The following is a 13,794-nucleotide window of genomic DNA, read 5'->3' on the forward strand; positions in this document are numbered from 1 at the left end:
TTTAGCTATCTACACAACCAGGTTTAATCCAACCTTTTCTACATAAGAAAATTCCTGTATCAAATCAGGAAGATTACAGTTTTTTTTTTTTATTTGTTTGATATCTTTGACTTTTTGTCCATGTCATTTCCTAAGAGACTTTCCGATTCGATTTTTCCTTGGAGCTCAATATTTTTTATACTAACCTTTTTTTCACTTTATATTCGTTCAAATGTACTTGAACTTTTGATTTTGCCATTTGATTAGGGACTTTCGTTTACATGAGGCATATAAGTGTCGTTCGAATCAACATTTGAAACAAATACAAAGTTGGAGACCGTTAATAACCGCAAATTCCAAAATGCTGTGTCAAATACGGCTGAAGCAATCTATTCATGGTGGTAGAAAGCCTGAGTATTTTAAATATTTCAACATTTAACATTAAATTTACAGAAAATGACAACAACCATGGTAAACGAAGGATAACTCTAATGCAATTAGACAAAGTTTAGTTACAAGAGCACAATTTTTTTTTATATTTTACAAGATGGTACTCAGAATAGAAGCTTTTATACCTTCTGATTAGATGATATATGATTGAAATTACTTTTCATCGAAAGCTTTATCCATTAGGTTTTTGAAATACAGAAAGTCAATTTCATATTTTACAGAGTATAGAAAATATATTCAATTTAAGCACGTCGGAACCAAGACAAATTTTCGTTTGTCATTAATCGAAAAAAAAGTAAACTTTTGTCTCATGACCATATACATGTTTTGACTGTAATGGCACGCTGACATGTCTACAAACAGGAACTGATACCCATTTTTTTCTAGTTTGTGTGAAGTCTCCGGGAAATATAAGATGGAACACCGCTGATGCTCTATGGAAAATGCATTATGAATAAATGAACTCCTGTAGCGCTGGAGAACTCGCAATGAATGGATATAAGATGAAGGTGATGTATATACTTTATGAATACATATAGAAAGTGTTATTAACTACCTACTGTAAAATTGAGGAAAGGAAATGGGGAATGTGTCAAAGCTACAACAACCCGGCCATAGAGCAAACAACAGCCGAAGGCAACCGATGGCTCTTCAATGTAGCGAGAAACTCCCGCACCCGGGGCCGTCCTTCAGCAGGTCCCTTAAAAAATATGTATACTAGTTCAGTGATAAAGGAAGTGTATACGTTATAATACTTTGTGTTGATATAACGATAATGTAAATATAGGATTTTGTATACGATAATGTATATATTGGTTTTTGTATACGATATGTATACATAGGTTTAATTCTGAACTATTAAAAGTTATATGAAACCTAAAATTAAACAAAAATGATGCATATGTTTTTTTATGACTAAATGGATAGTTTTCATTATAAAATTGATGTACATATACTTTATTATTAAAGAAATTTTTCATAACTTGTCCACGTTTAGAAGTTTATTATATTTAATTGCTTGCTTCCAGGAAGCATCTCTCCGACTTACATTCCGTATGCAAGTAACCTAAGCGTGACACCTCTCCTAAAAATCCGGTGATCGCAATACGCATGGCTCTGTATTTAAATAAATTATGATGTGATAATACATGTTATACACGTGCTCAATATCCATGCTTCTTTGTTGATTGATTACTCTTATGTGACAAATCGATGAACTACGGCTTCAAAACATGGCAATTAATAAGTTGCCATTTTTGTTAAATCATAACAGACTAACTCCAAAAAAAATGACGATAATACTATATTTTGGCTTAAGAAATAAAAAAAAATTGTGCACAGGAGATTCAGTTTATGATATATACATGCATTGGTTAAAGAATTGGATAAACATTATGTTTCACCAGTCACTCGTTTCATTCATGTTTTTTTCTCTATCGATTTATGTATTTTTGAACAGCGGTATACTACTGTTGCCTTTATTCATATGACTTTAACCCGAAATTGTCAATGATATTGTCAAAATACAAAATAGCTAGATACCAAATTCATGGAAAACTGATCAATGTTTTATCAGTTGCGGTCACTCGTTAATGATATACGTTGAAGGACAATATAAACTTAAATCAATATCATATGGTCAAAAAAGCAGATGAAATATCAGTGTACATCAATCCCATGGTTTTTGCACACAAACTTATTCGGAATGCACTATACAAAATTTGAAACGTTTTCTTTAGTTGAAAGTGCATATTATGAAGTCGTTCACGTTTATTTTGTATACTTGTTCATTGTTATACAGAGGTTTTAACTGGTTTTGTATGCAGGTCTCATACTTGTAAAGATAATAATCAAACTCCCGACAGTTCCAGCTCCGATTCGCATACGGGTCCTCAAAACACTCTACACTTATCACATTGATGGAGGAAAGGAAAATAGATCCGGAACGTAAACGATCAATGTACGGAGTTTGGGTGATAATGTTACACATTTTATCAAAAATATCAGCTAACATGAAAATGACCGAAGTAGTCCTGGTCTAAATAATGGAAGCATTTTTTTCCTGAAATTTTCATCATCATAATTCACAGGCTTTATTGCCCGAAACTCAGTTGGCAGTTTGTCATCTTTTGTCATTAATACCGGAATGACCCTTCCGTGTTTGTTTTCATCTTCTAAAGACATGACGAGGCAGGTATTGGCTATGAGTTGAAATATTTTTGACTCGTGGTAGTGCTGAGATAGTAGAACAAAAATATAATGTCTTGTAAAATACGGGCTCACATCAAGCAGCATTTCCCCTGGTTTTGATACTTCATCTTGAAGTTCTATTTTCACCTCAGGTATTTTAATATTAAATTTTCTCAAAAAGGATCCAGCTTTGTGAGAGTCTTCGGGAAATTCAGAATAGAGGACAACTGCAGTTCCACCGCAATCCTCTGTAAATAAAAACAGGATATCAACTTAGACAATAGAAAGTAGTCTTTGCATGTCAAGATGCTGGTCATTTACACTCTTATATGTGTCTTAGACAGAGAGTGCTTTCAAGTATCGTTACTGCATCTTCAGTTTAAGATATGTATATTGATATCATAAAGTGATTTAATAAGAAAATTGAAACAGCAGTATACGGTTGGGGTCCTTAATTTTTTTTATACCGTAAATTTTAAATGGTAAGTCATCACAATGCGATGTCTTATTTGACCAACGGAAATATGGAATGTATTTTTTCCATTTTTTTTATAAATTTCTTTTAATGCGAAGATTATAAGTAAAAACATTGTTTTCAAACAAATTTTTCTAAATATTATATATTTATTGAGAAAAGATTTATTTCATGTCATAAACTTATACCTGCAACTATGTCTTCTACTAATTCCTTATTCAGCTCTTTGACGTCCAACCTCCAGTCCACACCAAGGTCGCTTAAGCGATCTTTGATTTTTGTTCTCTTCTTCTTTTTCCTAAAAGCATATTAAGGTTACTTTAGATTAATCATAATAATATATAATGCAAAACTGTGTAATTGCTTATTATTATAAATTATTCAAATATGCAACTTTTGAAATGGTGTAGATAAACTTTACCATTGACAAAGCGTAAATTATCAAAGTTTTTTAGAGCATAAATGTAGTTTTATCAAGCATATTAACTGTATTTGTGTTTAAATCAATGGAATTTCACACGTTCATTTTATTAAATAAATAAATGCCTTTTCGAAATTAATAGATGGAGAAAAAAAACTTCATTACAGTGAAAAAGATCAATAATACAATAGATAAATGAAACTTGACTAAATGCACCATACCTGTTTCTCAACAATGAACAAACGAAGTCAAACGATGTCCCTTCTTTGGATGGCAACCCTGATAATCTTCTAGCCATCAATGATACTTCTTTGATTACTTCACATGATTTTCGTTTAGAGTATCGTCTGTTTAGGTACTGTTTCTTTGAGTTTTTCGGAACAGCAACAGCAATATTACAGCTTGAAAATGATTCATTGGAATGAAGAGGATATTCTGCATGCCGTTCTGTTTTAGAATATTTCTTTCTTTGTTTTCGGCGAAATGTTTTCTTTTGTTCTGATGCAGGTTTTTGTAAATCTACTTTATGGGTTTGAAACATAAATATCGAGTTATCCTGTCCGTCATGTGTATGTGGTATTGCTAGTGAGTCTTGTATATGATCTTTGCTCGAATTTTGAATCAGGTGTTCTTGGTCTTTGTTTATCGTGGATGACTGACTCTGTGTCTGACTTTGACAGGCCCCAACCTCTTCGACTGAAAAATTCTTAACTGTGTCGACCAACGGACTTCGGCTACGCAAGACACTTTTATTTCCATTTCCAACGCAGGAGGAACATGCCTGATCCAATTTACATTTTTCATTTCCACCTCTGAGATGAACAACCAACTGATCAGGTTTATCGAGACTTCTTCTACTGCAAAACCCAGTTTTGTTGGTCGCAAAAAGTGCTGAATTTTCACTTGGACATTTCCTGATACCTTGATCATTGCACACTTCTGATGACTCAAGATGAAGTTTAGATCTAAAATTATAATCGTTGGATTTTCTTATTTCGTACAAGTTGATGTATGAAAACTAGTTTGTAATGTTATGCAGAATATATAGTCGAAATGACGGTGATGCATAGTGAAAGCTAAACAATTGTTTGTATGCTTTTTGAAATCTCTTCAGCAATAGGTCTTGTCAAAAAGAAATAACAGTACTACTACAGTTTTTAAACGTCCTTGTGTGACAATGAAACTACAGTTACAATTGGTATCGTTTTAAAACCATTAAAAGATGAATATACAATACAATTAGGCTTTCAATATCGTATAGCATTATTTAAATGGTTTTTTTTGTGTGAACTAAGTGTATTCTTCAACTCCATAATGTTTATACTTGTTTGATTAACAATAATTTCCCTTGGTTTTAGGATGAAGCAGCTCTTAACATTTTCCTATGTTTCTTAATCTGATACGTGTTATGTACTTTCAACAATAAGCGAGTGGCATTCCTTGTGATCTAAAAAAAATCTGTTCTTTGTTGTTAATTCTGAAAAACAAAATCTCACCTAAAAGGAAGAGGATGTTTAAAAGGATTTAGTCTCTCACAACTCTCTTTTTCATCAGTTTTTCTCGCTACCTCTGTTTTGTCTAAAACAGGATCGCTTCTAGTCTATAAAAAATAAAAACCAGTAAAATAGAATAAGGAATTGGAAATCACCTGTTGTTTTTTGATAATTCTACCTTTGATTGTGTATAGTTTCATGGACTTCAATCTTTTTTAATTTACTAGTACTTTTCATGTGTATATACTCAGTTTTTTATACTTATACATTTTGAACATATTATATTTAGAAAATAATGGGTATTTTCATAAAAATATTATGTCGGTGGGAGTTTTTCTCAATGTTGTTGAAAGAGTAAAAAATATATATAGGAACACTTTATATTAGTATTACTCTTTCCAAGACTTGCAATGGTCATTTTCATCTTATTGCAATGCGGACTGATGTTCTATGCACTTTTATAAGATTCCATTGGTTTGATGAAGATATTAACCTTTATCCTTTATGGAAAACTGTTGTTTGCGCTCGTGTACATTTGTCAATTTTATCCTCATTATTTCAACAAGAAATAATTTGACGTTATTATAAGTCATTCCTCTCTGTATTCATATGTTTAAAGTTTTTGTAATATGGCCACTGAAAATCGAAATGTTTCTAGTTGTTTTATTTAATTATTTTAATTGTTACCAATATAACAACTGTACCACTGAATTAATCGTGAGATAAAAAAAAATAGTACTTACTTTATCAGTGTGTTCTTCCACTACGTATTTAAGTGACTTAGAATTAGTACATGGTTTGGTACCTAAAATAAAATAAATCGTTAAATTAATAGTCATTATACAAGGTGAAGTATTTGTATCTCAGCAAAGTAAAATGGGAATAATCTTAAATAATTTAAGAGTGCTTGACGATTCACTTTTGCTTAAATCTTCTTTTATATAATTTTGGGATTTGTTCATTTTGTTTATCTTCTTGGAATTTTAAATCTTTATTTTATTTTCATTTTAAAAGGAGTTTCCCGAAAAGTCATTTGAGAAAATATGTGAAGCACTTTAAAACTTTGTTAACTCAGCTTCATTCTGTTGTTTTCTGGCGAAACGCAAAAGCCTGTAATTTTGTTGTTTATAGTTTGTTTCATTTTGCATGTGTAAAATGCTTATTTGTTTTAAACCATTTGATTGACCGTCGCGTCATATGTCAATTTTATATCTGTTCTTATGTTCTCTGTTGTAAGGTTGGGGTTGAGTGTCACTGATAAGTCTTTTGTAGTCGAAACGCGCGTCTGGCGTTAATATAAACTTCCAATCCCGGTATCTATGATGAGTTTATCGGTGGTGTTGCAAAACTGGTAATATATTAAAAAAATTATAATTACATTTTCCTTAAAATTTATGAAACATAAGAAAAAAAGACATTAAAACAAACTGTCATAAATATATATAATTCTTCGTAGCAAATGATAGCATGCCCAGGAGGTACATCTAAGGTAAACGTAACATTTCTTTTTGTATTAAGCAGAAAGTTACATTTACCTCTTAAAAGCCTAACTGGACACTCTGTCAAGATATTACGAAAGAATAACGAAATTTACAAATATTTACCTCGAGCATTTAAAAACCACTTTGTTTGTTCTGGAGGTTCCAATCTGTTCTTCACCTGTAAATATACATGTTTAAATAGTTCAAGTTTAGGACAAGACGTTTCATGGAAAGAAAAAAATAATATAATCCAATCGTCATAACCACTATCCCCTCCATCCTTTCCCCAGAAAGTGCTCTTCTAAATAAGACTTATCGACGTCTTTGTACTTATAAGAGCAACATGAAGCTTGCCACATGTGGATCAGGATTTCATTACCTTTCTCTTTCTGTAGCGCTTGATATCAACCTCGTGCTTTCCTTAGGACATACTTTGATTTTTCTATGTTGTGTTTTGTATACTGTTATTTTTTGTTTGCTCTTTGTTCTATTGTTCTCTTTTAATTTGCCATGGTTTTGTAAAAAAATATCGGCTGTTTTAGTTTGGATGTCATTTTGGCACTTTTGCTTCTTTTTTATATTTTTTTTTGTAATCAACGATTTTTTACAAATTTAATAGCATACTTTTATTCTTTTCTAATATCAAAGCTTTTATTGTTTCAGTATGTTGCGATCAAGTTTTGCAGATTCTATGTATATGCCTTCGCTACTAGTTTATAACCAATAAAACTTACTGGAAATTTGAATTCCGTCAATGACTGTTTAACTGTTTCAATTTGAAAGTCAATCCTATCTGCAAAACAAAATAATCTATTAGATATACCAGATTTTTAGGCGTCATTCGGCGGAAACAAAGTATTCCAATGACCAGACACGTAAAAACAAAAGCTATACAACTTTTGACAAAAAGATTTAATAATTTAACATAAGAAAAAAAGTTGCCATAAATACTTCAGTCATAGTAAACAAACAAACCAAACCTCGTCATGTAATGTTGCCATTTTGGCGGTATATTTAACATTGCCATGAAGCGCAAGGTTTGGCTAGCCACAAAACCAGGTTCAACCTAGTGTGTTTATTTAAATGTCATGTACCAACTCAAGAATATGGCAGTTGTTATTTAATAGTTCGTTTTGATGTATGTTGTATTTTCGGTTTTGTTTGGTTGCACTTCAGGGTTCTTTTGTTTCCTTGTTTTCCTGTTATAGTTGATGTTTTTTCTCTCAATCGATTGATGACTTTTGAACAGCGTTATAACATTGCTGTCTTTGTTTACATTGACCTTTGCTATTGAATAATAGTTCTTTCATTGGCTATCATACCAAATATTTTGATATTGTTACTTTCAGTATAGAACTATTTGAGGCTTGTGGAAGTAATACAATGCTCTACTTTTGAGAGATCATGTATATACACCAACAAATGTCTAGTTTAAAGAATATTACCTTCTTTGGAACGTGTGTTAACTTCGTATATAGTTTGAAATTTCTGCTCCAAAAACTTCGGTTTCTTTAGGTATTCCTCCAAAGCATTTGCTATGTAACAGCACTGGTCAAAATAGATCTCAAACTGTGATTCTGTTATATTTGTATTTGTTAAATGACATAACTCGTTTCTAATTCTCATCAGCGTTGTTATAAGTATTTCAACATTGTTTTTCTCGTGAATATGTCGAAGAAGTACCGCTATGGTTGTTATGTCGAAAGGTCTGTATCCCGTTCTTGAAGCATTGCATATGAGTTCTTCTTCTCTTTGTGTAAATCGTTTCTTTAACTTGTTTTTAACTGCATTATAGTAGTCTTCTATTTTAGAATTGGCAATAGAATGATGTAAAAGTTCCCTGAGGAGCTCAGTCAAATCATCAAATATAATTTTGTTCAAAATAGATAAATACTTATTACACTCCAGTAGTATGTAGTCCTCTGAAGACGTTATAGGAAACGGCATTTTCACATTTTCAGGATTCCTTAAGAAATCCACCAAATTCTAGAAAATATAACTACCTGAAATAAACGATGGGAAATTTTATTAACTGTGTTAACTTGTCTGAACTGCGTTTAAAACGCCTGTCTAAAAATGTCATCAAAAACAATACGGTAAAACATTTGAAAAACAAGGAGCAGGAAAAGAAAACAGTTAAAATCTCTTAGGTTATATTGCCGAAGTTTATAACTGTTTCAACGTTTGAAGATGCTTAAAAGTTTAGTATCATGCATACATTGCGTGCCTTGAATAATTGGTAAATCGTTGTTTTGACTTAAGTGCCACTCACTTATGAGTGATGCCTGTACCAAGTCAGGAATATGACAGTTGTTACCCATTCGTTTGATGTGTTTGGACTTTTGATTTTGCCTTTTGATTTTTGATTTTCCTTTTTGAATTTTCCTCGGAGTTCGGTATTTTTGTGTTTTTACTTTTTATGAATAAGAAACGCGCCTCTGACAAACAAACATATTATTCCTGGTATCTAGGATATTATTTGTTTTCAACACTGGATCTTCCTGTCGGTTAATATGCTATTAGACGAGCGTTTGTTTTCGTCAGACTCTATATGAACTTCCCGCTTTTTCAATTAACAAGTTAAGATTTCAGTAGTGTTGTAAGAATATTTTTTTTCAATACCATTTCTGGTTAAACTTTCAGCTTTGAATGTATCACTACCGCAGTATTAAAGCAAACATCTCCAGGGTTTGTTCATTTCTGTTAACTTACTGCTCACTGAATACTTAATTTATTCAAAAAGATACTGGTTTTTTTTCTACCCCAGAAATAGATTGACTACCTAGCCAAATTTGTCGCGTTCTTGGTTTTGCGATTTGTTGTTTTTGAAAGCTTAATTCAGTTTCGTATTGATTTTGATTTCAAACACTTTGAAACGATTTGCGTCCCAAATAAGTCTGAATTGGATGAAAATCGCAATTAATGTCAAAAAAGTGTAAACCACGAATCTTTCAACTTTTTTTTAATGCTCTAGAAAAAAGAGCGAATTGATTTCGAATTGTATTTTTTTTAAATTGCAGGGCACACGTTTAAGTATTTGTCTGAAATACCCAAAATTGAATTGTCTTTCTTATCAATCATATATCAATATAGAAAAATGACAAGAATTGCATGCAGGCGAAAAATTCACAATTCTAGTATAGTTATCAATACAGTTTAATAATATTACACACAGAAAAATAATCTAATTTTAGATCATGTATATAGATTAATATAGAAGTTTAAAAATAACCATTTCATGGAAATCGTGTTATGATTTAATTTAATGTAAAATATATCAGATTCTTTTGTATTTATTTACTCCTCCTGTTTTAATCTTTTTTCACCAATTATATCTCAAGTTATAAAATTGTCACATTTTATAAAAATATACCTATCAAAATAGTATTCTTGACATTCGAGATTTGCTATGATTACCGACAAATAAACATGACAAAGGTGACGACATCGTCTAATATATAACCTCTAAATCCTTTTCCTGTGTTATATTGTCAATAAAAATGAAACTTGTAACTTATGATACTCAAATTGACATTTGTAATACACATGAATAAACAACTTACCGACACATCTAAGATGCCTCTATTTAATTTAATTTGATAATTCCAACATTTTGACACTGGTCCAAAAAAGATCACGCCATAATAATATGTATAATCTGTAGGTGGGCGAAAATACCCAAAGTTATTTTAAGCTAACGAGGCGCGAATTTCAAATAATTTGAATGATTGATATCAAATCTTATAGTTTTAAAAAAATGTTATAAAATGGATGATATGGCATACAGACATATATAAATCACATGATGTGTATTTAACTTATTAGCCACATGTTTACGTTACTTTTTGATTCATAAAAAAGAACAGTGGCAATATTTACATTCTTTGTATCAACCATCTTCTTTTTAGAATGTTTGCTCCTTTTACTGAATTACTTCTGAGGAAAAGTTTCAAGAAAGAAGAAAGATCGACTACAACTATTCTGAACATGAATGTATCTCCTATATTCAAATCCGACTTTTTGTTTCTTAAAATTCATTTTCATCTGGCGTACAAAATTTTAATCCTGGTATCCCTGGGGAGTTTATTTGCTCAATTAAATGTTGTATTACTTTTTTCTTGTCTATATGTCTATGATGGAGGTTATTTAGTGTAACTAAATAAGTCACTAACTTCAATAAAGTACTAACAACAATGATTATTATTAGTAACTACATTTGTGAAGACCTTGCTAAAAGAGTGTGTTACTTTAAAGATGCATTAACTTGATAGTATTCATTACTATGAAACAATATAGATCTAGTACTTTATATTGGAACGTAGTACACTGCATATGTTTGGTCATATTTCAAACTATTTAGGTTAAACAAGTACATTTTAAATCATTTGACTGACATAAACGAACAAACAAAAATACCTAATGGAGAAAAAATCAAATCTAATGAAGATGCCACTATTTTTTTTATCAAATTCACTAAACCGCAAAGAAAAGTAAAAAAAACCCGTTATAATTCGGTGATGTCCAGGTATAAAAAGTGTCTACGACAATAGGAAATATATCAGTGGTTATCCACACAGTCAAATCATGATATAAAAATCTCTCTTGCAAAAAAAAGTCTTTTGAATATATGCCACTTATTTTCTTTTTCACAAATCTGCTAATTCACAGAGGAAAGTAAGAAATTGAAAGTCGGTGATGTCCATGGCAAGTATGAAATGTGATTAAGACTAGTAGGACATATCAGTGGCTATATGTGATAATCCATACAGCCAAATCATAATGGTGCAATTTCAACTGTACATTTTTATCCTCTCGTGATAGGAGAAAAACGCACTGGGACATGGTTCAAAGGGGGATAAGTATATATGTTAATCACCAAAGTTACCCTGATTCGTTAAATACAAACGATATTTTTAAATAATTCCAAAATACCCCCACTGGCTTCTAAGCAGATTGCTTTCTATAACACGAACCATTCATCTTCATGTTAATGGTTTAAAATTTCAGCTTTTCGAGAAACTTCATATTGTAATGATTTCGACTTAAAAACTCTTTTAAATGATTTAAGTGTCACGGATGAGTCTAAATTGGACGAAACGCGCATTTGGTACACAATAATTGTGAATATGGTATCTTTGAAAACGTATTTCTATTCTTAAGAAAAATAGAGATAACCAGTTTGGAATTTCAACTCCTTAATATACGGAGCAGAAACTTGCTTTGGTGTCAAAACCAAAAATAACCCTGTCTTTAAACAACAAAGAGGTCATAGGAAATCGTATATAAATATAGAAACCAGATGCTCCGCTGAACGCAGCTTGATACGACTGCAGAGGTCAAACCCTTAACAGTTGGGGCAAGTATAGACACAACTTTCAAGAATGAGTCAGCGCTGAATTTAGATTGTGATTAAATAGTTGACACATAATAGGTTTCTGACACAGAATGGATGTGTTTTAGGAACTTAACAAATTTAAATTGGACATTTACCTATTATGGTTATGGTCCAATATCCAAAATCTAAATACATGCTAAGATTCAGCATATCAATGAACTCTAGGAATTCAATTTTTGATGAAATCAAATAAAGTTCAATTTCAGACCGTTTAGAACTCAATTTGTACCAATTTGATAAATGGGCCAAAATATCAAAATTCTAAATGCATGGTTAGATTCAGCATAAAAAAGAACCCCATATATTTATCTTTTGTTGAAATCAAACATAGAAAAATTTTCAACCCTGATTTCGACCAACTTGAAAACTGGGCCTATCATCAAAAATCTAAGTACATCTTTAGATTCAGCAAATCAAAGAACCCCAAGAATTCAATTTTTGTAAAAAATCAAACTAAGATTAATTTACCCTTTGGATATTAATTCCTAAACTGTTCGGACCAAAACTCCAAAAAATCAATTCCAACCGTCCTGTTGTGGTCATAAACCCTCAAAGATTTCTATTTAATTATACTAAAGTTATTGTGCGAAAACCAAGTTAAAGCTTATTTTGCATTTTTGGACCCTAATCCCTGAGCTGTTGGGACCAAAACCCCAAAAATCAATCCCAACCTTCCTTAAAACCATGTGTTAAAATTTAATTGATTTCTATTTACTTATACTAAAGTTATTATCCGATAATCTTAGGACGACGCTGACGACGCAGTCGACATGATACCAATATGTTACCAATATACAACCAAAATATTTTTAATTTTCGCGGTCGTTTAAAAGTGACAAAAAATAGAATGCATGCCTAATGATCGCAATTCTACTAGTTGTCAATGATAAAATTACCCACAAGAGATAGACATTTTGTTTATGTTGTCTAAATATATATATATATTGAAAAGTTTAAAAATAACCATTTCGTTGAAATCATATGACTTCATCATAATTCATGTAAAACTTGTGACCTTTTATATGTATGTTCTTCCCCGCCCGGTCTGCATCTATTTAACATCATTAATTCTCACAAATTATAATTGCCACACATGATTACAATTTCCGTGTTAATTAAAACAATATTTTGCATTCCGATATTTACTATGATAATACTGACCTCACAAGGGTGACGAAATCGACTAATATATGACCTCTTAATCGCCTTCCTGTGAAAGCTTGCCTATAAATATGAAACATATCTGTATGTGATTGAAATTAACAACTAAGACCAAATAAAACTTACCGACACATCTAAGATCTCCAAATGATTCAAATGGCTTGGCAATGATTCCAGGAAAGATCATGCCATTAGAAAGGTCAACGGAATTTCCGAAAGTTATTTAAAATTCTTTTAAAGGCGCGAATTTCAAATCGCTTTAATGATTGATAGTTTCAATTATATATTTAAGAATGCCATACTGAAAAATACACATCATATGTGTATAGTTAATTCGTTGACAAATCTATTATGTTACTTTTAAATTCATTGACAGATCTAAAAAAAGAACTTCGTCTGATATTTACATTCTATGCTTAATATAAATCATCTGAAACACCTTTTAAAGTCATATGAAACGATCGAGTGGTGAAAAATAATGGTTGTCCAATTCTTGAACCAATGCATGTATACATCATAAACTTAGTCCTTTGTGCATGATTTTATCATTATTTTCGCAAATATATCATATAATCGTCAATTTTTTTTCTCTCTGGTTGTTATGATTTAACAAATATGGCTGCTCATTAAATGCCGTGTTTTGAAGCCGAGTTTTACCGATTGTCACCTTATAGTAAACAAATCACAAAAAGCATGGGTCTTGAGCATGTGTTTAACATTTATAATCAGATATTTGTTTATTTCAATGA

General features: G+C 31.3%; 1 protein-coding gene across 2 annotated transcripts; it reads right to left on the bottom strand.

Moving 5' to 3' along the window:
* Positions 1–1,719: 1,719 nt before the first annotated feature.
* LOC134711390 (uncharacterized) lies at positions 1,720–13,259 on the bottom strand. Of its 2 annotated transcripts, none has more exons than XM_063571952.1 (9): positions 13,172–13,259; positions 7,935–8,492; positions 7,224–7,282; positions 6,613–6,667; positions 5,752–5,813; positions 5,012–5,115; positions 3,737–4,480; positions 3,283–3,392; positions 1,720–2,867 (listed from the first exon to the last, which is right to left on the bottom strand). In XM_063571952.1, exons 2-9 carry the CDS (start codon positions 8,434–8,436, stop codon positions 2,437–2,439), a joined length of 2,067 nt encoding a protein of 688 aa, XP_063428022.1. In that variant the 5' UTR covers positions 8,437–8,492; positions 13,172–13,259; the 3' UTR covers positions 1,720–2,436. The 2 variants fall into 2 exon arrangements, with proteins under 2 accessions (XP_063428022.1, XP_063428020.1); XM_063571950.1 differs by lacking the exon at positions 13,172–13,259 and adding an exon at positions 10,053–10,149.
* Positions 13,260–13,794: the final 535 nt, after the last annotated feature.

This window comes from Mytilus trossulus, chromosome 3 (genome assembly GCF_036588685.1).
Source record: "Mytilus trossulus isolate FHL-02 chromosome 3, PNRI_Mtr1.1.1.hap1, whole genome shotgun sequence".
NCBI lineage: Eukaryota > Metazoa > Mollusca > Bivalvia > Mytilida > Mytilidae > Mytilus > Mytilus trossulus.